This window comes from Ursus maritimus, unplaced genomic scaffold, assembly GCF_017311325.1.
Source record: "Ursus maritimus isolate PB19 unplaced genomic scaffold, ASM1731132v1 scaffold_2, whole genome shotgun sequence".
In the NCBI taxonomy this organism is placed as follows: Eukaryota; Metazoa; Chordata; class Mammalia; order Carnivora; family Ursidae; genus Ursus; species Ursus maritimus.
In genome coordinates, this window is record NW_024424452.1 from 69243176 (window position 1) to 69270048 (window position 26873).

The 26873-nt window shown below is 53.9% G+C and overlaps 1 protein-coding gene across 3 annotated transcripts in view; it reads left to right on the plus strand.

Moving 5' to 3' along the window:
* The first annotated feature begins 3686 nt into the window (after positions 1-3686).
* The window catches only part of ITPKB (inositol-trisphosphate 3-kinase B), an 87137-nt gene continuing 63950 nt past the window's right edge, over positions 3687-26873 (plus strand). For 2 of the 3 annotated variants that reach the window (XM_040636105.1, XM_040636106.1), the window contains exons 1-2: positions 3687-3944; positions 5236-7345. In XM_040636105.1, the coding sequence (XP_040492039.1) occupies positions 5444-7345 (1902 nt within the window). In that variant the 5' untranslated portion in view covers positions 3687-3944; positions 5236-5443. Of the gene's footprint in view, positions 3945-5235; positions 7346-12795; positions 13579-26873 lie in introns of those variants that run through there. The other variant, XM_040636107.1, reaches the window with a different exon arrangement.

The window sequence follows — 26873 nt, forward strand, 5'->3', positions numbered from 1 at the left end:
ATTTGTGTCAGAAGAGCATCTAATTTTAATATATTCCAATCTGTCAACTTTTTTTTTTTTTTTTTGAGGATCATGCTTTGGTGTTGTATCTAAGAAATATTTGCTCAACAGAAAGTCCCAAAGCTTTCCTCTTATGCTTCCTTATAAAAGTTTAATGGTTTTTGGTTTTACACTTAGACCTCTGAGTCATTTTGAGCTGGTTTTTGTACATGGTACCAGATACGGATTGAATTTCCTACGGACATCCAGTTGTTACATCGTTATTTGACAAAAGATTCCTTTCTCCGCTTTAGTGCACCTGTATCAAAAATCAATCTTCTCTATACATACCCGTCTATTTCTGGAATGTGTATTCTGTCACATTTATCTATTTTTCTAACTTAATGCCAATACTGTGTGCTGTTTAGGTAATTACAGCTTTATAATCAGTCCCGAAATCAGAGAGTCCTGCCGCTTGGATCTTTTTCAAAGCTGTTTTGGTGAAGCTGGATCCTTTGTATTTCCCTCTGAAACTTAAAATCAGCTTGTCAGTTTCTAAAAACAACAACAACAACAACAACAGCTAAAAACAAAAAAACCCTCTGGGACGATATCGATCAGGATTGTGCTGAATCTGTGGATTAATTTGGGGAGAACTGTCATAGTAACAATCCCAAGTCTTCCGGTTCATGCACGTGGGGTATCTTTCCAATCAATGGTGTTCTGTAGGTTTCCTTCTACTGTCTTATACCCCTTCTGTCATGGTGAGTATTTCACAGTTCCTTTTAAATTTTGATTTCTGATGGTTCACAGCTGATGTATAGACACACAATTGATTTTGATGTATTCATCTTGTATCCCGCAACCTGGCTGTGATGGGCTAAATTACGTGCCCTCAGAATTTATGTGTTGACCTTCTAATTCCTGGTACCTCAGATTGTCACGGTATTTGGAGATAGGGTCTTTAAAGAGGTAATTTAGTTAAAATTGGGGGGGCCCTAATCCAATATGACTGGTGTCCTCATCAGAAGGGGAGAGTGGGACATGGACACACACAGAGAAGACCGTGTGGGGACACATGGAGAAGATGGCCAAGGAGGGAGGCCTCAGAAGAAGCCAGGCCTGTCCCCACCCTGATCTCAGACTTCTTGCCTCCAGAATTGTGAGCAAATAGATTTCTCTGTTTATGCTGCTCGGGCCCTGGTGCTTTGTTATCACAGCCCTCGCAAATTCATACACTTGCTAACCTGACGTAGAGCTTTGATATGGATGCTGTAGGATTTTCTGCATAGACAATCATATCAACTGTAAATAAATTCTTGCTTCTTTCTTTCCAATCTGGATGCCTTTTATTTCTGTTTCTCATCTAACTGCTCCGACGAGGATTCCCAGTATCATATTAAATAGGAGTGGCAAGGGGCAGACATGCTTACCTGCTCCTCATCCTACAGGGCTGGTGTTCAGCCCTTCACCACTAAGTATGATGTTAGCGTAGGTTTTTTTCGTAGATGCCCTTTGTCGAATGGAGGAAATTCCCTTTCTGTTCTTAGTTTCATAGCTATGATTTTTAAAATTCCATTTCAAAAGTGGGACAATGGAAACCCCAACTAGCTAGCCAACTTTCCTTGCCATTTCCTACAGTTGTAGCCATCCAGCGTAGAATATGGAGAAATTGTCACAAGCACGGATGCTAGATCCAGACTGCATGGCTTTGAATCCAAGCCTTTGCAACTTGCCAGCTATGGGATTTGGGGGGTAGATTACTGTGCCTTACTTTCTTCATCTGTAAAATGGGGATAATTGTAGTATCTCCTTATAGGGTTGTTCTGAAGATTCAAATGTAAACAGTACTCGACTACTAAGAAGTGCGATGTAATTTTTTCTCCCCTATGTTCATTTCAAATCACGGAAGACAACTAGATTCTGCTTTAGGAGGCTAGCCAACTATGTCGACTTCCAGATATGGGTTTGGCTCCCTCTTTTCCCCAATCCATCATCTCTTGGTAGTGCACTTAGAATGTGAGACTGGAAGAATTGTCATCTGGCTCTACCTCCGGTCCGAAGCAGGAATTCCTTCGGCATGCCACCCCTGACCAGCTGCTGGCTCCCTTCTGAGCAAAAATTCTGCAGGCTAATTGGAAGTCCCAGAAGCCCAAATTGCTCAGTTCTGGGAAAGTCTAGCTGTGAGGTGACAGTGAGATTTTCCAGGGACTGGGAAGCTAAATTTCCATGTTCACCGTATGCATTGCTAGGTCCTCTAGTCGCTTCCACCATGACATCTGACATGGGTGTTTGCTTCTAGAACAGTCAGAAACGGAGTCCATAGAATGGGTCTCCTGGGAACTGGCAACTCCTCTTTCTTGCCACTAGGGAACCAAATTCGGGTCAAGGACAGGCCTGGCATCTCTGCCTTAGCAACTGCCCAGATCCCAAGTCAACACCTGAATAAAGCCTAGGCTCCTTTTATTCAGCCTCACGGTGGGTGGGAGAGTAACTAGGCTCAATCCTTTCATGGCATATTTGGAAAAAAAGTAGAAAGGACTCAAAGTGTCTGATTCCCAGAAATTCTTAGCTAAAAAATTTCTTGGTTTCAGATTGGACATGAGTCTTCCCTGATTGAGTAGCAGGCTGTTTTGCTCACTGGAACAGTATTGTTCCATAAACAAGCAAGAGATGCATTTGCTAAAAACAAAGTCAAAATTTCCATCTAAATTTTAGCTAATAGAAATATAAGGCCCGATTCAGGCTTTAGGTTTCTAAATCTCCTGAGCCTGGCAGCTGTGTTTTCACTCTTTCTACTAAACGCTGCAGTTTAGGATTTAGGGAATTACGAAAAACATCCTGGTGACCCCACAGCTCACATGGGGTAGGCTATGCTGCCCCAGACTATTGACTGACGTACCTGCCCCCCCCCTTTTTGTTGTTGATGGTGGGGGGAAAAGGCTCTTGAAAATGATCCAGCTACAAGAGACTGAGCAAAGGGTCTCAGGCTTTCTTAGCCTCAGGACAATCCTTTTTCTTAAAATAACTGAGCATGAAGTGCAAACTATGCCAATGTCACGTTTGCTGTGCCCGTTTAGTAACAGATAAGCGTGCAAGGTCCAGGCATGTTTACACAACTAGGAATTGCCCTGCAAAACCATCAACAGCTCACAGCCCAACAATCTTCCAAAATACTATGCGATGCATTGAAGATCTGCAGCTTTGCAAGGAGGAGCCCACAAACTCCCTTCTTCTAATTTGCATATTTGGGTACTACAACACACACCACACCGTTGATATAGGATTTGAGCTAGGCTTAAATGCTAAAAAGGTCCCCACGATTTGCTTTGCTTAAATGCACACTCAAAACTTTATTAAAAACATTTTTCAAAAATAAGCAAGACATCAGCAAGGCTCAGCGGAGGGGTGGAAAATGGATCGTATATCTTTAACCCGCAGAAGTTAAAAGGCTTTTTTTTGTTGTTAGCTAACAATGGAAACTTTTTTTTTTTTAAGTGTTTCCCTCCCTCGGTCTTGCCAAGCAATAGAAAAAAAAAAGAAGAAGAAGAAAAGAAAAACTTGTTCCGCTGAGTTCAACCCCAGACGGGCTCACAACTTCCTTCCTGCTTTCCTCCCCCAAGCCCCCGCCTTTCTCCCTCCTCCCGCCTCCCTCCTCCCCCCCCCAACATTTTTTTTAAATCGCACATTGAACAAACACTGAAGTAGCCGGAGCAGACACTGACAGGGGTAGTGTCTGCACAGCCCAGAAGGGCGTGCGGGGCCGGCCCGGCGGAGCCTCGGCGCGATCGCCGGCCCCAGCCCGGGAGCTCTCCCCAAGCTTGCGCGCTCCCCTTTTTGTCTTCCATAGCTCGCTGGGGAGGTCGACCCTGAGCTTTTTCACTTTTCAAGCCATCTTGTTCCTACGGGGTCTGCGTCCCTGGGCCATATAGTCTGCACGGGCCCGGGCAGCTGGGAAATTGCAGGTAAGTTTGGCGGCTTTTTCACGGCTCTCGCCTCCGAGCCCTCCCTCCCCTCCCCTGCGCCGGAGCCAACCTGGGCGTTCCGGGTTCTGGAAAGGCTCAGAGGTGGGCGGCGGGGACGCGGACGGGGTGTGAGCCGGGAGGGTGGCGGGAGCCGGGGCGCGGGGAGGGAAGGAGGGACGGGTTCGGGGCTTCCCTCCGGCTCGCCTTCCGGGCCGCCGGCCCCCGCCGCCTTCCCCGCGCGCTTCGGGCGTCCCCGGCTCGGGCGGCCGGGCCGCTGGGGTGGCGCCGGGAGAGGCTGCCCAGGATGCGGACAAGCCCGGCCCTCGGCCGCGCCGCCCGGCGTTCAGAGCGCGGAACCCGGCTGCAGCCGCGCGGGCCCCCGGGTGCCTCCGAGTGGGCGCGGGTCCCGGAGACGCAGGGGCAGCCGCGTCCTCGGGCACAGGGCGTGCAGAGGGCTGACTCCCTGTGCGCGCGCGTACACACACACACACACACACACACACGCCTCCGCGGGGGGCGACGACAGGGGGCGGCGAGTATTGGTTCCGGTACAGGGGACGTGCAGCGCCTCGGCCCCGGGCGCGCGCAGGCGCGCCCACACTCACAAAACATACTTGTTTGGGGACAGGCGACAAGACCAGTGCTGAAAAATGCCTCGGCTGCGGCCCCGGCGCGCGCCCAGGCCTTTTTCGTAGGCCGAGGGACCCAGCCCCGAGCTGGGGTCGGGGAGGTAAACGGCCACCGCGCAGGCGTCCCGGCGCAGGTAGCGGCTGGGGAGGCAGGTCCCGCTCGTGTTCCCGCCGAGTGGGTCCCTGAGGCCAGAGAGGGTGGAGCGGCAGATGCTGCGGCCCAGGGGCGGGCTTCCCTTCCTCCGGCTTAGAGCAGGGTTTGCCCGGCCCGAGGAGACCCGCAGACGGTGGATGGGGTGTCCGCACCCTCGGAGAGATCCGAGTCAGCTGCGCCCGCACACAGCACACTTAGGAACCAAGTGGCCGTACGTGGGCCCCCTCCCGTCCGCGTGGCCTGGGGAGGAATCTTAGAATGTGGACTTTGCAGGGACCTCCAAGCGCATCACACCCTGGGGTGTGGGGTGGGAGAGCACTCGGGAAACGCACACCCACAGCCGGGCTCGTGTCCGCGCCGAGCCGCGCACTCCCGGTGGCTGAGACGTCCAATGGCACCGGACCCCCAACAGACCGGGCTTCCGGGGGCCGGCCGCCCCCACCCCACCCCCCATTGCCCCCCGCCCCCGCCCTCCGGGGTCCTGACTCTCCTTCTTGTGTCTCCACAGAGGCGCAGTCGTTTATGGAGTTTTGGGCGGGGGCTGAGCCCTCGGTGTTGCCCCCCCGCCCGCAGCCCAGGCCATGCCACCTCCTCGGCGCGCCCAGCCGCGGCCGCCGGGCCTCCGGGGCTGAGCCGGGAGCCGAGCGAGGAGGAGGCGCCGGCGGTGGAGCCCGCTCGGGAGCCGCGGCGGCGGGCAGCGCGGCGGACCCAGTACTATGGCTGTGTACTGCTATGCACTCAACAGCCTGGTGATCATGAATAGCGCCGAGCAGGTGAAGAGCGGCGGCCCCCGGCCCAGCAGCAGCGAGACGCCCCCGCCGCCGGGGAGGGCCGTGCTGAGCCCCGGCAGCGTTTTCAGCCCTGGGAGAGGCGCCTCTTTCCTCTTCCCCCCCGCCGAGTCGTTGTCGCCCGAGGAGCCCGGGAGCCCCGGGGGCTGGCGGAGCGGCCGGCGCAGGCTGAGCAGCGGCAGCGGCAGCAGCGTGGGCAGCCCGAGTTGGGCGGGCCGCCCGCGAGGGGATGGGCAGCAGGTGGTGACCGCCGGTTGCCTCTCCCCTCCCGGGCCGGAGGAGGCCCAGAGGAAGCTGCGAATCCTGCAGCGCGAGTTGCAGAATGTGCAGGTGAACCAGAAAGTGGGCATGTTCGAGGCGCACATCCAGGCGCAGAGCTCCGCCGTCCAAGCGCCCCGCAGCCCGCGTCTGGGCAGGGCTCGCTCGCCCTCTCCCTGCCCCCTCCGCAGCAGCAGTCAGCCCCCAGGGAGGGCCCTGGCTCAGAGCGAGGAACGGAGGACAAAGTCGTGGGGGGAGCAATGTCCAGAGACTGCAGAGACCGGCTCCAACGGCCGGAGAGGAAGGGCGCCGGGCCTGTGCCTCTCAGAGGGCGACGAGGAGGTGGCACCTTTCCCCAGCCCAGCCGCCCCTTCAGGACCAGGGGCTCAGGGCGCAGTAGCTTCTGCAAGAATGGAGAAGGGGACCCCGGCCAGACCCCACTGTGGCTCACCCAGAACTTTGGAAATTGACAAGAGGGTCTCTCCGCCTTTGGGAACACGCAGCTGCCAAGCTCCCCCATTGGGGCTGGTCCCTGGGATGGCCGCAGAGGGGACAACGAGAGCCACATCCAGTGGGCCACACCATCCACACGACACTGGCCTCATTGAGCGGCCCGAGCAGGCCCGAGAGCTAGGGGGTGTGCACCCCCAGGAGTCCCTGGTGCAGAGCCAGGGGCAGCCTCTGGGCATTGAGACAAGCCCAGCCCCAGAGAGGGGCAGGCCCGGCAGCGGAGAGCCCCCAGGGAAGGTGGGGAAAGGAGATCTGCTGGATGGCAAGCGGGGCCCCTGGGCACCTGGAGCCAGAAGGCCAGAAGACAAGACTGTGAATGTGCAAAGCTCGGAATGTTCTGAGGCTCTGAGCAGGGTCAAGCCACCCCCAGACCTGGGCTCAGTAGGCCCCGAGGTGACCCAGTGTGGGGTCCCAGTGGTCGGGGAGCTTCTGCAGCGCTCCAGGGGAGTGGACGAAGGGTCTCCCAAGTCGACGCGGGGCTTGCTTGGGGGCAGCTGCTCTGCACAGCCAGGGAGCCGGGAGGTGGAAGCAGGAATTCCCTCTGGAGGAATGCTGGAGATTTTGCCCTCCTGGGAAGCCTCGAAAGATCTGAAAGAACCTCCTTGCCTCCCTGGGGACAGGCTGGAGGTGCGGCCTGAGAGCTCCAGGGCTTGGCTGGGCCCCATGGAGGCAGCCCAACTGGCCTGGACGTGTGGCACAGGGGTACAGTCGGAAGGCACTTTGGGAAGCCCCCGGCAGGACAGAGCCTCCCACCCCAGCCTGGAGCTGCTCTCCCCAGATCAGAAGGACAAGCCTTCCCCAAGAGAGGCCTGCAGCCCCAGCAGTATACCAGCGGTCATCATCACAGACATGGGTGCCCAGGAAGACGGGACCTTGGAGGAGGCACAGGGAAGCCCTCGGGGTAGCCTGCCCCTGAGGAAACTGTCTTCTTCATCTGCCTCCTCCACGGGCTTCTCCTCTTCCTATGAAGACTCAGAGGAGGACATCTCCAGTGACCCTGAGCGCTGCTTGGACCCCAACTCTGCCTTCCTGCACACCCTGGACCAGCAGAAGCCCAGAGTGGTAAGTCTCATTCTGAGATTTTCCTTCGACTCGTTTGCACACCCCTGTTCTTACTTTCTACTGAGTCACGAGGACTCCGATCAGGGCCCTGGCGCAGTCACAGCTTAAGATCCTCTCCAGGTGTTTGCTGGGGAGGTGGCTGGGCACGGGCCGTGCACTCCGTAGCTCGGACAGTGAATCCAGTCACTTCGCTTGCTACTTCCATGCACATCTTAACAAACGGTACTTAAGGTACCTTGCTGGCAGGTCACCACTCGCTTCTCAGGGAGACAGTATTCAGGAGTGTTACCAGAAACTCCCTGATGAATCCCTGAAGATAATGAACAGAGCTGCTGAGTGTAACTTTTGTCTGATCAGGAGAAACACTTAATGCTGTGATACCTTTGGGCGGAGGAAGACTGACAAGGTTGTGGAATTACCTCGACTTTACTCATAGGCCAGGAAAATGAGCCTTGTGATTCTATGACTGGGCCCCAAAACCCCCCGGGGCTGTGCTTGGGCCGGGTCCTGGGTAAAGAGCCACCTTGCCCAGGTGGTCAAGTCAGGACAGCACAATATTGGTGGGATCCGTGTAACTTAGATACAGTTTGATGTGTGAATTTAAACAAAAACCATGCTTTGAGCTACGCAGACGATTTTTAAAGATAGCAGAATGTTCTATTCGGTTATATTGGCTGAGCTAGGCACTGGGTGATACCTCTAGGGTAGAGAGCTCCTAATGCATATGCTTGTTGGCTGCTGTAGGTACATTTCAGGTATATTTCCAAGTGCATTTGCTTTGTTTTAAGATTTATTTATTTATTTATTTATTTGAGAGAGAGAGAGAGAGAGAGAGCACGAGAAGGGAAAAAGAAAAAAAGAAAAGACACCCCCCCCCCCCCCCGAGCAGGGAGCCCGAAACGGACTCGATCCCAGGACCCGAGATCATGACCTGAGCCAAAGGCAGACGCTTAACCACCTGAGCCACCCAGGCGCCCCTCAAGTGTGTTTGTTTTGATTCATCATACTGACATCTGGTTCTGCCCATGGCAGTAGACAGGAGTTTATTTCTGTTACACAGTTAATCTCAGTCCCAGGTTGTTTTCACTCTTAGGAGGGTCAGTGTCTTACGGAAGATGTTGAGAGTTGAAGCTAGCACTTCTGAAAAGGTCTGGACTTTCTCTTACTTTTCCAGAGTATGGGGAATTTCCTAGTTCAGCGTGCAAGGGGAGGCGTTCTGGTGCTACGCTGGGGGAAAGTCTGCATTTTATTGTAGCAGGGAGCCTTTCGACTTCTTGAGTATCAAATATCATTCATAGAACCGCAGCAACTCCAACCAAAGCCGCTCAGAACTTCATATTTCTACTTTGTATCCTTCTCGAAGGTACTTTGCCCCTCAAAGCACATCCCTCTCGGACTCCCACTTAAGTAATCACAGTCTGAATTTCTGAAGACCAGGCATTCCTTTTTACGAACCTCTGCTTTCGGCCGATGATGGGGAGGCAAATGTGTATGCAAAATTTCGCCCCCATCACCCTGGCGTTTTGTGGCAGGACCGGGCTGGGGGCAAAGGCAAACCAGCTTGGGGAGGAGGAACGGTGCACCTGGGAAGGGACGGACAGACTTCTCGATGCAGGCATGGCTCATATTTCTCTGCCGTCATGCCCACAATTACAGGCCTAGTGGAGAGGATGGTCCTCGGTTCCACTCTCCCCGTTTGCTTTTAAAACCCTGACGCGTCGTTGGCACAGCCCAAGTCGCTTTGACTTGCTCTCCAGCTTTCCATTCGGCCTTTCTAGTGGCGGATTAGCAGCTCCTGTTGGCTGTCTCTCAAAACCGCTTCTGTGTCCCAACCTTTGAAAAGGGCTGTTGTCTGGAAGTCAGTTAGAGGGGAGATCAATAATGACAGGTGCTAATTTTTTTTTTTCCATTTGCCAGAGGGATGCCAACTTAGAGGCCAGATGGTTGAGTACTGTTCTGTGAGCTAACAGGTCCGCAGGTAGAAATGAGGCCTGCAGGGCGCCTGGGGGGCTAAGCCCCTGAAGCCTGCGGCTCTGGATCTCAGCTCAGGTCTTGATCTCAGGGTCTTGAGTTCAAGCCCCACGTTTAAAAATAAATAAAAATAAAAAAAGAAATGAGGCCTTCCTGTTGTCCAGCCTCCCTCCCACCTTTACACAGGTTTTCAGACACCCGCAGAGTAGAGCCAGGGAAAAATCCCCTGCCAGCTTCACTCTGAGTCACGTGAGGCCGAGGGGGGAGCGCGTGGGGGGGAAGGGTGGGTAACCAACTGGAAATTATGGGATCCTAGGGACTTTTCAGCTGTTGGTTGAGCGCTTGCATGATAAGCTAAGCTTTCTGTTTCTTGTACAGAATGTTATGGTGGAGCCTTATCTGTGACACCAAAACATCTGCTCATTGGGTCAAAAATCCCTTGATTACCTGATAGTGATATTGTCTACAGACGGCCAGACGTCTTGATTGACCGGCGGGCGGCTGCGCTCTTCAGCGCTCTGTGGACTAAACCCGCGGGGCGTCGGATGGGGGGGGGGCGCCCTGCTCTTCCCGGACCCTGTGGCTTCCGTGTGCGGGGGCTGTGCTGCGCGTGTACACACGCTCACACGTGCTCACACTCACACACGCTCATGCGTTCACGCTCACACGTGCACTCTCACGCTCACACCCACTCACTCGTTCACGCTCACACACACTCATGCGTTCACGCTCACGCGTGCTCACACTCACTCACGCGTTCACGCTCACACGTGCTCGTGCTCACACACGTTCACACTCACCTGTTCACGCTCACACATGCTCACACTCATACTCACGTTCACCCTTGCCTTCACATGTTCATGCTCACGCATATGTGCTCACAAGCCTCACGTCCTTATGCACACACGTGCTCATGCACTCAAACACCCTTGAGCGTTTATGCTCACACATGATCACACTCACATTTGTTCACCCTTCTGTGTTTGCACTCACAGTGCACTCAAGGGCTCACATTCATACACACTCACCTCACACACATATATTCACCCTCACAATGCTCACAGATACCCTCACACACACTCACCCTCACACGTGCTCGCACACCCACTCACGCCCACAGGTCTGCAATTGCACGTTCAGCCTTCCACTCAGCCAACCCCTGGCCCTCAGCCCCACACTGAGAATTTTTTCGCTGTCCTGCCTTCCCCGGAGTTAAGCCTTCCATGCCTTGCGCAGCTCGTTCTTTCCTCCTGCGGAGGAGTGGCGGTGGGTGATGCTGTGCGGGCAGAGGCGACAGCCCAGGGAAGCCTGAAGCTGGCTGCGTTGCTCGCTCTCCAGTGTCGGGTCCCCCTGCTGCTCATCGCTGGCGGAAGCCCCGCGGCCCGTGTACCGGAATCCAGAAGCCCTCCCTGTGGTTAAAAACAGTGAAAAGCAAGTTGCTCGGGAGCGCACTCTGAAAATCACTTTGCCGTTTAGATGATGCAAATTAGCCGTGGCCTTTTTGCTGGAAGGGAATGTGGTCGGAAGGCTGGTCTCCTCCTTTGCGTCCATGGGCAGGAGCTGTGCAGATAGCCTCAGACGGTGCACCCTGCCCCCGGCTTTCTGCTCCAGGTGAGCCTTCAGAGGCCTAGCTCTGAACTAGAGTGCCCCAAGGCTTTGCACCTGTCTGTTTATAAAGGCCCAGACCCCGCCATTGTGTTGCATGCCATGTGTGCAGGGCTTAAACTCAGGCACATTCACACTGACTGTTGTCTGTGGTCTAAACAGAAGCGAATTGCCCTGGAGCAAGATGGTGTTCTTGCTGGTCATTCTTTAAGATAACTAAAAATCCCAGCAGCACTTTTCCCTTCCCTCTATTGTTCCATTAGAAGTATGTGGGCCATGGAAACAGGAGGCATAAAGGGTATGTTAAACTATGCGTGCATCTTACTTTAAAAAGTAGATCTTATTGATTTATTCCAAAATTGTATTATCAATTATGTGTACAGACAATAAAACAAAGCGCTGGCCTAGTTCCCCAGGGGAGCCGTAAAGAAATATCATACAAAATTCTTGCCTTCTTGGTGCTTACTGTTTTTTAGGGGCCCTTGGAATTTTGTTCCCTTTGCTTTTTTTTTTTAAAGATTTTATTTATTTATTTGACAGAGATAGAGACAGCCAGCGAGAGAGGGAACACAAGCAGGGGGAGTGGGAGAGGAAGAAGCAGGCTCATAGCGGAGGAGCCTGATATGGGGCTCAATCCCATAACGCCGGGATCACGCCCTGAGCCGAAGGCAGACGCTTAACCACTGTGCCACCCAGGCGCCCCTGTTCCCTTTGCTTTTGAAAAAATATTGACTAGTTCTGTCTTCCTTTGTTTTGGTGTGTGTGTGTGAAAAACTAACTCATACATGCAGAACAAAATTCAAATGGTTTGAAATGGTTTTATGTGGGGGTGCCTGGCTGGCTCAGTCGGTCGAGCATGTGACTCCTGACCTCAGGGTCATGAATTCGAGCCCGATGTTGAGTGTGCAGCCTACTTAAAAAGAATTAAAAAAAAAAAGTTAAAATGGTTTTATGTGGTTTTGAAAAATGTAACACTTTTATTTTGGGTAAACCAAATTAAAATGTAAAAGCCTTAGAGGGGTACTTACCAAAAAATGAACGTAATGGTGAGAACCTTTACATAGAAAATTCTTTTCTGGATGAGACTATCGAAGGCTCGGGAGGCAAAGAGACCCAAGGACGACCTCTGTGGCTCAGTTTTCTCCTTTTAAAATGTGCATATTGTGTGAAGGTGATCTCCTGGAGGTCTGTCTAGTTCTGGCTCTGTGGCTGTATAATTCTAGACTTTGGAAGTAAACCCCGGCGTCTGTGAAGTCCGCGTCAGGGTGTCTGAACGTGTGGCCCCCGGACACTGAGGCCCCAACTGGGCACATTTCATTTTGTGCTTTCACTTACAACCCATTCTTCGATCTGCCTCGCTTTTTTGGAAGACTGGTTCTTTGTCCTATCACATGGCAAAAGCGGCCTAAATCCTCGCTGCCACGGCCGAGATTCTCATTAATAATTAGATTATTAGAGGCAGCTGTGCTCGGATGCCAGCCATGAACCTGCGCAGTGAAAGATGCCTCTGCTCTCTGTTGTATTTCAGTTTGCAAACTCTCCTGCGCGGACTGTTTTGCCAAAGCGGGGGGCGGTATAAAGAAAAGGAGAGATCAACGCAGAGGCATTGCAGAAACGCAGCTCAGGGTTTAACTGGCCTTCATGTTTTACAAGAAAAATGTATTAAACGAACCGGGCACTGCTTTTAGAGAGATGCATTTCAGGTATTTCATCAATCGCTTTTAGGACTTTTGTTTTTAAGCGTTGAAGTCGCCTCTCGTGATTTGTTGGCAAGTACCCATCGACTGTAGTCACAGATTAGATTAGTTCTGTGTGGTTTATTTATACTCCTGGGGGTATCGATAAGATTGCTGAGGCTTATTTTATTTTGGCAGGTGTCAACGTGGTTAGCTAAAGGCAGAATCGTCAAGTATTTAATGGAAAGAGTTTTATATCTTGGTAGAAAAGAAACTGCGTAGACTTCCGGTCATCCGCGGGAGATTGCTTCAGAACTAACTCAGGAACTCCTAGTCCGTGCTGTGGTCACACCTTCGGGGTGGAAGGGTCTCTGGTTTTGCCTGGACACTGCGGGTTGTGCACCTGAGACAGAGTGTGCCTTGCAGGGATTTTTTTTTTTCCTGACCAGGTAGAAATGGGCCTGGGGAAAGATGTATTTTTCACGAACCGGAGAGCATACTGTTTAGGAAATCAAACCCAACCCACATGTGAATTCTTTCATACAGTGAAAGCCGTGTAGAGTGCCGACTGCCACGTGAACATCTAGATGTTTGGGATTTTTTTATGTCCAGTTCTCCCCTCGGGCCACACGCGCCGCTCCTAGGACAGGGTACTATTGACTTGTGAGTCAAAGTCATGGGTGTGATCGGGGGTCTCGGCACACGGAGCGGGAGCACCCGCCGTCGTAGCTGTCCCTGCGGACGTCTGGAAGAACTCGCCATCCCAGTCCCAGGACCCTCCAGTCACACAGGACTTGCTATAGTTCTGACACCAACCTTGAGTCTCACTGCGGTCCTCCCAGACTCCGGTCATGCACTTTTCCAGGAGTGAACTATTTTTTTAAAGACAATTCAGGTAGGGGCTCCTGGGTGGCTCCCTCCGTGAAGCGTCTGCCTTCGGCTCAGGTCATGATCCCAGGGTCCTGGGATTGAGCCCCGCATCGGGCTCCCAGCTCAGCGGGGAGCCTGCTTCTCCCTCTCCCTCTGCTCCTCCTCCCTGCTTGTGCTCTCTTTCTCTCTCTCTCAAATAAATAAATAAATAAATAAAATCTTTAAAAAAAAATAAAGACAATTCAGGTCTCCTTGGCTGAAAGACGCCATGCCATGTCTATGATCGCATTCGGAAGTTGAGCGTCTGTTCTTGGTGTTAAAAAATAACAAGAACTTTTCTATAGTGTGTGTCGTTAGCATAATACAAAGCTGGGTCTGGGACAGACTCTAACGTTCATTTCCTCCGATCCCCACATTTTACAGACGAGGAAGGCAAAGCCAGAGAAAGTTCAGTACAGTGACAAGACCCACGTTTACAATTCTTCTCTTCACTTAAAAAACTTGATTAGTGGATAAGCTCCTTACTCCCCCTGGGAGAGCCTCCTTGGCTTTACACACAGCGAATGCTTTCAAAAGGTTTGTTAAGGGGAGGGAGGGATGGATGAATGGAGGAGCGACCGTATCTCCGCTGCATTATCTGCCCATGAAGGAAATGTCGAACCATCTAGAAGGTGGAGAACAAAGAAAGGGGAAAAAGAATGATGAAGGCGAGCTCACTGCTTCCTCCTGTGACCTCGCTGGCGCGGGGGTGAGGGTGCCCGACCGTCCCAGTCTGTGCCCGGCCTGCAGGCCCCGCGGAAGGTGGAGAAAGCAGGCGTGCCCTCACGGACCGCTGAGCATCGAGGCCAAGTGCCCAGCACCATACCTGGCGCGCGGGAGAGGCTCAGCAGGTGTTAGTCAAGGTGGGCTTGGGAGACATTCTGAGCACTGGCAAGGCCATGTCTGCCTGGAAAACCTGCTGGGCCCTTGCAAGAAATGCTCTGTAGCAGTCCTCGGGTTTGGTTTAGTTTCCACTTGCATCCCAGTACAATCCTGGGAAACGATGCTCCCCCAGCCGAAGAGGCTGGAGTGCAGTGAATTTCTTAAAGACCCGGATTCCCAGGCCAGCTGAGAATCCATCACCAGCAGTGGGCATGGTGGGACATCGGGAACAAGGCTGGCCGCCCCTTCTGTGTCTGGTCCCTAGAGTGGCTTCCCTTCGTTCAGTCTCAGGGATGGGAGTCCGTTAGGGCTGCGGATCCGGGGAGACCTGGAATAGCTCGGCTGCAGACATGCGCACCGCAGGCCGTGAGGAGCGAGGTCCCGGGGGGCACCTGCTGCGCAGTGTGTTTACCGGGGAGACCCCGCTGGTGCTCTCACGCGAAGGCAGGCCTTCTCTGATGAGGAGTGACTCGTGATAAGTCACCACTCAGGCTTTTGACGAACTGGTCAGGCGTGTTTCTCGACAATTCCATTAAGAATTAGCTGTTAGAAATCGGATCTTTCCCCTCTGTTGAGCTTTACTTGGGCATTTCATTGACTTGGCATCACTTCGGGGAAGGCCATTCAGGAGAAGGCTCCTCCGCCAGGCCTTTATCAATACTACACATTTTTTATTTCCTGAAATGTTTACTTCTCTTTTACACCAAACCAGCTAAGTTTTACAAGGAACCAGAAAGGAGCAGCTACAGACAGAAAGCAGGCACAAAGGGCTTCTGCAACTCATCTTTATGTATAATTCAACGCGGGNNGGGGGGGGGGGGGGGACACTGTGACTCCCCGCCTCGGAATCAGTTGGAAAACTTCTCACCCTGCCTGGGCTGGTGGTGAATTTTCGACTCAAGAGCCTCCCTGGTGAAGTTCGCTGTTATCCTGCTCGTGTTGCATTTTACTTTTGTGGTAAGGTTCGGGTGGAAAGGGAAGATGAAATGATACAGCGTCTCGAACAGAGGCCTGGAGATTCTTTCCGTTGACCTGGTGACTAAGATTAGGGTGGCCCAATTTAGAGGTGATAAGGTGTATCACCGGCTTGGGGCAAGGCCCCACCCGCGGCCCGCGGAGCTCCTCCCACGGGCTCTCCCTTTGCAAAGTTGGTCTCAGTGCATCCGAGAGCAGGGACGGGGGACTTGTGCCCTTGGCTTTGGGGGCTCCAAGAGCAGTTTGCTTTCTTCACCCCTTTTAAAGGGTCCTCTGCCTGCTGTACCGCCCCCCCCACACACCACCACTTTCATCAGAACGAATAAACCAATGGTCCTGTTTTTCAAGAAGAAGCCGTAATACCTTCTATTCGGTGCTTCCCACTTTCCTACTCTGCAGGGAGGGGACGGAGGGGCTTGGGGGCCGGCCATCCCCCAGCTCCATCTGCAGTCTCTCTGGGTAGGCCGTCAGCTGGTGGGGCCTGGGCGGTTCCAGGGGGAGGTCACTGCACCCCCCAGGCAGTTTCCAGCAAGTGGTTTTCCAAGTTCACTGACATTCTTTCCAGGCTCAGCTCAATTTGTTTTCTTCTTCTCTATGGCAGTTGATGACTGAGTGGTCAAGTGTGAGTCTGCAGGATCTCTGGTGAAGGGCTTTCTCCATAGTTCCATGGGAGCTGGCCTTTGTCTAATCCTCTGCTATGCATGGGTGTGTGCTGTTGTGTTGTGTTTTCACAAATGAGCTCCCCGAGGAGCAGATCGAATTAAGTGTACCTCTTCACCATGGGGAGACGGCCCGGTTGGGGTAGGGAGAGGAACTCGGGAGTCTCACTTCTGTAATGCTTATCTAACCTGAATCTGCCAGCAGGAAACTGAAAAGGCCCATGTATGACAATGACATAGACAGTTTGATCTCTTAACAATGTCAAGTGGAAAATCCAACCGCAGCTGGTAGCTTAAGAAATGGCTAGGACGTTTTGTTGGGACGGCCGATCCTCACACCCAGGTTGCTTATGCTTAGCCCAGGGTGGGACATGTGCGTGCTGCATGGCGGAGCTGGGGGGGTTGAGAAGACGCCGTTGGGGTTTGAGAAACTATTGGAAAATCCTCATGGATGCAGAAATGGCTGATGCGGGGGCATTTTGAATGCCTTAGAGTTGGCATTTTACTTTAAGATTTTTATTTATTTATTTGAGAGGAGAGAGCACGCACTAGCGGGGTGGGGGGCAGAGGGAGAAGCAGACTCCCTGCTGAACAGGGAGCCCGATGCAGGACTCGATCCCAGGACCCCGGGATCACGCCCTGAGTCCAAGGCAGACGCTTCACCGACTGAGCCCCCCAGGCGCCCCTGTAGTTGTACTGTCGTCTAAGACGTCTTGAATGCCTTACAGTTGGTATTTTAGCCTCTTCCACCTTCCTGACCACCATCACCGTGGCCACGGCATTAAGCGCTCATTAGCATCGAGCATCTCGCTCATTCCAAGTCATTCGGCAGGTGGCCGGTGCGGGGCCTCCTCTGGAAACTGCTGGGCGCACTCCCGGGGTGCAGGGTGCTAGAAGGACCAGTGCCTCTCAGATCCACACCTGCCCTCTTCGGGCTGTGGGATCTGCGTCTGTCAAATGGGTATATTATAGAGCGTTCCTACTTCACGTAGTCGTTGCAAGTCTCAAGTGAGATCATTTTGAGAGACTGTGATTCTTTCCTGCCTAAACTAGTTTTAGTTATGAGCGCCAGGACACTGCTTTGAAAGTTTTCCCAAAGGAGGACGGCCAAGGGCAGGCACTGCATGCGTGCAAGATTGTCCCACGTCGGTGTCGCCGACCCAGAAATTGCCCGTGCCAGCATCTCGACCAGAGTGGACTGCGGACGAAGCTTCCTGCCCTGGCCTTTGCTGTCTCGTGCGCAGGTGGGGATGGAAACGTGATGTAAGTTCAAGAAGCCAGAGTGGGCGCGGAGGGGGCCGCGAGGCAGGGATCAGTGTTCCCGGCACAGGGCCGTGAGCTCCTGCATAACTGCGAGGCGACCCTATTCCATCTAGAGTTTGAGGATACTGAACGGGAGCATTAAGTTTCCCAGTACCACGCGGTGGTTTTCTCTTCCATGTCCTGGAAAGCAAAAGGGAGGAATCCAACAGAGTCTTGAATTTCTCGAGCAGACGTGACATTCAGCAGATGGAAAATGGGCATTTCCTGAGTATGGCTGGGCCCTGGGCTAGATCTGGAAACCTCCACACGCAGCCAGCCGCCCACACTGACAAGTGGACGTTTGTTGCAGCGGCTGCCCAGACATCGGGCAGCCACGTCCCTGCTCTGTCCCCAGACGCCTGTGCTGAAGAGAATGGCCCCATCGATGCTCTCCCCATCGCTGGGGACCTGCCCTTGGAGGCAAAGCTGACGCCAATGGATATACCTGAGAGTTGCGAAACTCAAGAACGAGTTATAGGGCCATGAAGACTAGCACGTTCATTAAAGAGGAGCTAATAAATCGAGTTGGTGTTGGCATGTGACACACGTGGGGGGCTCCCATGCGTGTTGTGCAGCCGTGTGAAGGGGGACTGAATTTGGGCACTGGCCCCTGGAAGGGAGTCTGGGTGACACCCTGAAGAGGCTGCTACCTCGGTTAGAAGCAGCCAAGCAAAGGGACGGTTCTGGATCCAAAGGCTCTAGGAGGTTGGAAAGGAAGAGGGAACTCACCCTCTGCACCCCTCCCCAAGCCTTAACGCCCTGCACTGAACTCCACTCACATCGGTGCAGTGCGTGGACAGTGTGTGGAAATGTGCTCTCAAAGGCTAAAATGGGCCCTCGGGAGACCGCCCACCCCCACCCCAACTGACCAGAGGAATGTGGTCAGGAAAGCTTGGGACGGATGTGTGTTCAATAAGCGTTGCCTGAGCCTGAGCCTAAGCAAGGGCCCTGGGGCAGCCTGGAGCACGGAGAGCCGTGGTGTGGCTTCCGTGCACAGTCCTGGGTTTGAGTGTGAGCTGTGTGACTCGTTCTGCCCGTCTGTAAGATGGGACTGACAGTACCCCCTTCAGGTTGTGGGGAGGGCTGCTCTGGTGAGCCCAGAAGCAGGGTGCAGGAGAGCCTGCAGACCCGAATTCACATGCTCCTTCTGTCCCAGAGTCTGTCCTTGGGGGCCCTTCCCTTCTCTGCTGTCCCTCTTGGCTTGTTGAGAAGATGAAGTGAGACCTGGCATAGGGCAGGCGTGGGTAGGGGGGGGCGTCCCCATCCCAAGTACAGCTCATGCAGGATGACAAAGCCGACATCAGGATTTGCTTCCCCAGAGAGGTTTCTCCATTGCAGGAGAGGCCTGGCTTTGTTACCAGGGGCTCAGAACAACCCAGTGTATTCAGCTGCTCCTGGGGTGTCAGGTTACTCCCCAGGGACCAGTCTCTTCTTATTCTGTTTTGGAGGTGGGAACTGGCCGGGGGTCACCCAGGCGGAGAGGGCCCAGCGTTGGGGAGTGTGGAAGGCTCCATCCCTTCTCTTCTCTCCCCTCCCCTCGCTGCTCTGCTTCACTCTGCAGCTCCCAAGTCAGAGAAGGGAGTATACTTATGCGTATATAAGGAACACCACTGCTTTGTATAGGGGTCTCTCTTGGGGCCTGGGAGGGCTCTGAACAAGAGTGATTTCATTGGCCTTCCTGGGCCCTCTCTGCTGGTAGGGTGGGCACACACTCACTACGGCGGGCTCTTTCTTTCACTGCAGACCCCACTCAGGCCTTGAGGACCAGGCTGGCGGGTCTCGGCAGGCCGCACTGCGCCACCCCCACCTCCTCCAACTGGGAGCAGAGGCGAGCCTGCCCAGCACCTCCCCAGTCACATGGCTGCTCTTGGCCATTGTCCCAACGGAGCTGTGTGGAGCCTACTAGACTGTTCCTCGGGGCCGGGTTGGTGGATGGACCCCGAGCGTACCAGCTCACGTCGGAGCCCCGGCAAGGCCCGGGGGATCCTGTGCAGGCTCTGGGGGGAGGGGGAAGCTAGGGCTGTGTGACAGGTCCCGCCAGAGGAGCACGGGCCGTTCCTCGGCCAGGTGTGGGCACAGTCTCGGGCACCCCATCTGCCAAGCACGGGCTTCTGCTTCAAGGCACACTGAGTACAGGGTATGGAGATCCTTCTTTCCACCACAGCTGTAGTGTGGGCGGGCCGCCTGCTGTGGTGACCCTTGGGGTCCCTGTCTTTCCTGCCTGCCGCTGGTCCCATGAGCCTCCACGTGTGCCGAGATGGCCGTGAGGCCTCTGGGCAGAGTGTCCGGGCACTGAAAGGTCAGCTCCTTTATGCGGCATTTGGGGGCCATGCCCCCTTCCGGGTGTGTCTCTGGCCCGTCCTCTGCTTACATCTTCCCCGAGCCCCAGACTCCTGCCCTTTTCAGGGATCCAGAGCCTGGTGTCTGGGAGGAATGAAACTGCTAGAAGAGCTTGTTAGTCTGCAGCAGCCTTGACCTCAGGGGCCGTGTGAGTGGCAGTGCGCTGGACGGTAGCTCCCTTACCGCCCGGATCTGGACATGTACACAGCACCCTAATTAATTTCCATTGCAGACCGAAACCATATGGAGCGCGTCTGGGACCCTGTTTGCCTGGCAGTGTCACACTGTACATTAAAAACGACGCTGGTCCCTCGGGAGAGCCGCCTCCTGCCCCCTGCAGGCCTCGATTTCCCCTCTGCTGCTGCTGGCCTGGGTCTGGGATGGGCGGGGAGGCAGGAGAGGTTCACGCAGGAGCTGCACCAGCAGGGAGCCCTGGGGTCTATGCGGGTTAGCCCAGAGGAAAGTGCCCTGAGTGTCCCTGCCTGGCCTTTGGGGTCACAGAACTGACTTGGGGAAGAGGATTTCAAGAAGGTCAGGAAACAGTTCACTGTGACCCCATGACCAGGTGTCCTAGAAGAGAATGTGAGTCCTGAATGGAGGTTTCAAAAAGTCAGCTACATGGGGGCACCTCAGTGGCTCCGTCTGCAGAGCGTCCGACGCGATCTCGGTTCAGACCTTGATCTCAGGGTCAGGAGTCAGGCTCCTTGCTGGGTGTGGAGACTACTTAAAAAAAAAAAATCAACTACAGGAAGGACAGGATGGCGGGGACCTGGCCCATCAGTACTTCTTGTGAAACTTACCGGGAGTTATGACATTATTAAAAATTGAATATCAATTAACCACGTGGTTAAAAGTGAGGAGCGGTCTTTACTATTATAATAGTAAAGTATATAATAATAAAGTAAGGGCAGCTACGATTCCTGGTGTAGCTGTTATGTGCCAGGCACGGTCTATAAATGACTTCACTGAACTTCTGCAAGGTCTGTATTTTCCTTCTCCCACGGCGAGCGGGCTGCGGGGATATCAGATGCACAAGGTTGCCGTCCTCAGCACAGCCAGTAAATGGCAGAGCTGGGTCCCCAGCCCTTCCTCCCTGCCACCTGTGGTCTGTCACCGGGAGGTCAGAGAAGGGTGGTGCTCTGTGCACAGGGAGGGCTCGGTTCCGTTCTGGGCCCCAGGCTGGAGGGGGATCGGGGACTGGCTGCATTGAGTACAGAGGGAGACAGAGGGGGTCTGGGCAGAAGCCTTAGAGATGGACGGTTGAGGGCGTTCGGGGGCTTGTGCCCTGGACATCTTTCATCGGGGGGGGGGGCGAAAGGGTTGGCTTCTCATCGTTGCCCTGGAGTCATGCTTCGGTCTGGTTCAAGATCACTTTTCTATTCTCAGAGGTGAAACTAAGAGAGGATTCTTTTCCTTTTCAATGAATGGGCCTTTGTACAAAAACACAGACTCAGTTGATGGAACGGCTGCAAAAGGGAGTTTCTGGAGCTGCCTGGAAGGTCCCAGGCCCGGTGGGGAGGGAAGCAGAGGAGTTACAGCTCCTTGCTGCTGCCCGCGGAGCTGGGCCGTGAGCCCCTGACGCAGGAGCAGAGGATGGCACCCAGGCATTCCAGATCCTTCTAAGTGACACAGGTAAACACCTGTCGTGAGTGTGTTTCGGACATACCAGTGGCACCGAAGCTGGAATTGAAGGCATCACGCGGTGCTACCTGCCTGCGGACTTCAGTTCAACAGGACACACGGAATGATCAAGGGGAGAAGGTTTATTCCAACGAGGCCGGTGAACAGGACAGGAGGCCCAGCCTTGCAGCAGAAAGGGAACAGCCGTCCCTGGGTTCTCACCTGTGAGAAGAGACCTGCTTTGCGTGGCTCTGGTGGGCAGAGCTGAGTCTGGGGTTGTGAACTTCGAGATATCTGGTTCCACCTTACACAGGGCACCGCAGTGTCACCACAGGAAGGTGGCCTCTGTGAGCACAGAGGCAGTGCCCAAGGGGTGGCGAGCGGACGAGTCCGTTCCCAGCGGGGTGAGCACCGTGCCCTCCAGGAGCCCTTGGTTGGAAGCGGGATTGCTCAGCCTTGCTCCACACTCATCTGAGACTCTCATGAAGCTGTCCCTTTTAGGAAGGGACATCTGTGCTGCGTGCACCGCTTGGCCATTAAGAACAAAGCTGCCACGAACACGCGCGTCCAGGGTTTTGTGCCACCATAAGCATTCATTCTCTGGGATATATGCCCAGAAGTGCACTTGCTGGGCCAGATGGTACTCACATACTTAAGTTTTTTAAGAATCTGCCAGACTGTTTCCCAGAGTGACCGCGCTGCTGTGCGTTCCCAGTGGCAGTGTGCGAGCGATCCAGGTTCCCCACATCCTTGCCAGCATGCGGGGTGGCCATGCTTTTGTATTTTAGCCGCTCTGAAGTTGCGCGGGGCTATCTCCTTGTGGTTTTAATGTGTTTCTCCCCAATGGCTGATGGCGTTGAACGTCTTCTCGCGTGTGTATCTGCCATCGGTGCATCCTCTTCGGTGAGATGATCTGGCTTTAAGAAAGATTCCCCAGAGGTGCTGCAAAACACAGGCAGGGTGTCAAAAGCCTGGTGCCTTCGTCACCACCCCCGCCCGCCCGCCCTGTCGAGGGAGCTGCGCCTCTCTGCACCCCAGGGAGGGTGCATGGTCGCCCTCTGGGGGCCTGTCCTGCCCCCACTTTGTCTGACTCCAGAATAGCGTGGTGACCCACAGCAGCCTCCCCTCTGAGGGGCCCCCACCCACACCATCACCTCCCCGCCCCTGTGGCTGCAGGATCCCCCCTCCCCAGGCGACTCACTGGGGCTGTGTTTTCTGTTGCTCATTGGGCCTGTCTCCTTGGCACCTGCTGGGCCTCCCTCCCCGGCCTCCCTGAGGCCTGCAGCTAAGGCACAGCCTCCCCTCCGAGCTTCCCCTTGGGTCTCTTCAGCTTGGCTTGCGCTTGGGGTTTAGTTTTGCAACATGGTCATGCTGAAGGTCCCAGAAATGCTTCCCTTTTTGTGCTCATGAAGCAGAAAAGAAAACGTGTGCGTATCCTTTAAAATCGCTCTGAACCGTGGTGACCGAAGTACTTTTTGCTCCTTGGAAGCACGGACTGGCACCCCTTCATCGTGGGCTGATGGGCGGTGCTGCTGATTTTCTGCCTTTTGCCTCCCGTCTTGGGAGGGGCCACAGGAAGTGGCCTTGAGTGTCAACGGGGTGGCTGCCAGTTTGAGGGCCTGCGAGAGGGTTCCATCTCCACGGGGGAGCAGGGGCGGGGGATGCCATCGGCTTAAGGATGAATTTACCTTTGCTTTTCTGCCTCGTGAAGGACCTGGGGCTTCACAGTGTGTGAAATGCACATCCTTCATCTTCGCTGGGGTGACTCACGGTCTAATGAAGTAGGGTATTTGCAAACTCTCCTTCGGTGAATTGGTATAAACAATCTGTCACAAAGAAGGAATTGGGGGGGTGGGGGTGGAGATGGTCTCATGTAGGTAGAGGATCACAGGCTTTCCACCCAGTCTCTGTGGCCTGCTAGAACATTCCAGCACATTATAGCAGTCATTTGATGGGGCCCAAGATCAAAGAGGTAGCTGAGTCACGTGATGGTTTGGTTCAGAATCTTTTTCTGGTTTGGTACTTTCTGAAAGGCTAGGTTTCATTCTGGTTTGAACTTGTTCGATAATCTTAAAGGAAGAAGAAGAAGGGAAGAAAAACCCTTTTACATTCCTGGTTTGAATTACAATTTGACATTCGTGCTTGGTTTGAGGTTGAATAAATAAAATGTGGTATGGCTCTCGGGGGTCGTTCGTTTTGCTTCAAGTCACTTCTCCAGATACCATCACAGTTATGAAATTTATTTCCCGTGAACCTGCATTTTTCCAGGATGGTGTGTGTCGGTCTCGTTTCTTAAATATTCTGGTTAATTGAGAGTTACCGTTAATGGCCTTCATCCTTTGCAGTGAACTAGAAGTAATGAAATATTTGTCGCTAAAGCCAGCAGAGGTTTCGCTAAAGGCACAGACGTCGTCTTTTGGGGACCGGGAGGAAAGTTGTATCCACTACTTGCAACTGGGTAGCTTTCAGGAAAGGGTCAGCTCTTGACTTGAACAGTCCCTGGACAGGCATTGGGTGCTGGCTGTATCCAGGTTACGCTGACAGGTAGGGATCTGTGTGTGAGGGAAGCGTGGTTCCTGCCTTCCAGGAATCTTAGCTCAGGAGGAGGCAGATTGCAACAGCTCACGTCTCTTACGCATTTATCACAGGTAGGCATTGGATGAGGGGTTAAGCGTCATGCCTAAAATCACAGCAATAGGAGACTCAGGACATGAACCCAGGCCTTCTAACTATAGCACAGGGTTTCTCAAATTTGGCACTGTTGACATTTGGGGCCAGATAGTTTTTGGTTTGGGGGAACTGTTCTGTGCCCTGTGGGATGTTTAACAGTATCTCTCCCTGGTTGTGGCAACCAGAAGTGTCTCCATGCGTTGACAGACATGCCCCAAGAGGCAAATCGCCCCTGGTCAAAGGCTGGGCTTCTCGAGCTTGTCCCAGTAACCCGCATGGTACACTGCCTTCCCGGGGTCAGGTGCCGAAGTACCGTGTCCGTGCGTGCGGAGGGTAAGTCCATCCAGGGTCCCCCTCCAGGGTCCTGCTGGAAATGGGACAGCTGCCATGCTATCCAGGGCTGTCGGGAAGAGAAATCGCAGAGATGGTACTATTTGCATGGAATTTTGATGGAGTTCACCTAGGCAGAGAAAGGGGAATCTCTGGAGCGGAAGGACCCCCACACAGGCACGAAAGTGTGAGAGACAAGGCAGTTTTACGGAATGGCAGATAGTTTGCTGTGGACCCTCCACTTCCCTCCCTCTTGCTGTTTTCTCGTTCCCTCCGTTCAAGCAGCAAGCCGGTTCCCAGCAGCTAGAGAATTTTTTCAGTCACAGGTTTGCTTTGGTCAAGATGGGTGAGGTTCTGTTGCAGTAACAAACAGGCCCACAGTCAGTGGTTTCGAACACCAAAGGTTTATTTCTTGCTCATATTGCCCACCTGGTCTGGGTCAGCTGGGTCCTCACTCTGCGACCCAGACCCACAGTTCAGCCACTCTCTGGAGCGTTGCTGGCCACTACGGCAGAGAGAACGAGAAGATAAGGATTCACGTACTGGCTCAGAGAGCTTCAGCTCAAAGAGGTAGCACATTTCTCTTCTTCTCACAGTTATTTATTTATTTATTTATTTATTTATTTATTTATTTATTAAGATTTTATTCATCTATTTGAGAAACAGGAAGAGAAAGCACAAGCTGGGGCGGGAGAGGGCAGAGGGAGAAGCAGACTCCTCACTGAGCAGGGAGCCTGACAAGGAGCTCGATCCCAGGACCCTGAGATCATGACCTGAGCTGAAGGCAGACGCTTAACCCACTGAGCCCCCCAGATGCCCCTCTTCTGCTCATATTTCATTGGTCCAGCAGGTGTTGTATGCTCACCTAACTTAAAGGGATCGGAGACCATCGAGTCCTACCATGTGACCAAGAGAAGAACTGGAATTATCTGGGGGGCAGCACTGAAGTCCAATTCCCGTGCCTGAGCCGTGCGAGCGTGGACCACTTGCCCTGGCTTTGAGGGCCTCCTAACTTGGTTTCAAAGAATGGCCTGTTGCCAAGCTCAGTGAGAAACTGCTGAGCGAAAAGAGGAAAGTAGGATTCCGAAAAAGTTTAATTCTCTGAATAAGTCAAAAAGGTCCTCGTGGGTTAGGACCAGGTCACAAGCCCTTATGTTTAGAGTTAGGATGGTGAAGGCGGGAGGAAGTGTTCAAGTAAATAGGGCCTGGATGTAGTGGGCCGTGCCCATAAGGTGGAAGTAGTGGATCAGGACACTGGTGGTTATCTGGGCCCCAGGACCCTTTCCCTGGCTGTTCCTGTAGGAAACAGAAGGGCTTTCAGCCCAAGCCACATGTCAAACAAGATGGCGTCCTTCGTGAACCATAGACTTACGGCGCTGTTTTGAGATAGAATGCACTGGGTGTGAGCAGATGTGACCCAGGCCCTTTGGGATGCTCTTAGAAGGCCTGAACAAATTCCTTATAAAACCAGGAAGCGTGTTCCTCGTTGGAGACTCATTCAGCCTGCAACTCGGTCCCAGGCCCTGGAGTGGGGAGATAGAGACAGAGCCTGGCTGTGGTGGATCTAAAATGGGATAAAACCGGAAACCTGTGGGAAGGACACAGGCCTTGTCACCCCTCGACAGGGGGCACAGAGGTCTTAGAAAAATAGAACTAAAAATAGGGCTGCTGGCCACGGCCCTCCCCAGTGACGCGCTCTCTCCAAACCTGGTTTCCACTCTATTTCTGAACCGGTTATCACCACGGTGTGTAGGGAGCCAGGGCAAGTGAGGTGGACAGAGGTGGGGGTGGGGGCCACAGGCCTTGATTCAAAGGGATGCAGAATTTGTAAGCCACCGTCTGGGAACTGGGAGGTTAGGGGCATTCCAGAGATGGGAAGAGCCCTGAGCCGCCAGCTTGGTCCAGAGTCTTCTCCCCAGCGGGGGCTTGCTGGAGCGTGCACATGTGTGCGTATGGGGGTGTGTGTGTGTATGCACATGTGTGTACGGGGTGGGCGTAGGTGTGCACGCATGTGCCCCCCAGGGGAGGGCTGCCATGGAAGGTTGTGCAGAGGACCTGGCTGTGGTTTTCTGATTGCTGCCTGAAGCGGTTCGTGTGTGTTCCTCCCTCCTCCATCAGGGTCCCCAGGGCACCCAGGAGGCATTGGCTCCCTAGCACTTTCCACACCCCCAGTCTGTACTGTTCTTCTCTCACTCCGAAGGCAGCAAAGTGATCTTGCCCTTCTAGAAGCTTCCACAGGCTGAACAGGACCAGGTAATGGAAGACTGGAAGGAGCCTGAACCCACAGGTGGGCCTGAAGGGCACAGGCGGTGGCTGAACTCAGGGCCAGGGCAGCCAGACTGAGGCCAGCCGCCCCTCCTCCCAGGGCAGTGCTCCCCACACTGTCCCTTCCACACCTTTGCTTTCTCAGCTGCAAAATGGGCATGCTACTTTCAGCTGAGCAGGAAGTGCTTGCAAATGTGCCCGCCCTGGGAATTTGTTTCCGTAAAGGAGGCCCCAGCGGTGGCACTGTGGCTCGGCTTTCTTCGCCTTCTTTCCCCACTGCCCACTTACCTTGGGGCCGCCTCGAGCACCTGCCTGCTTGCCCCG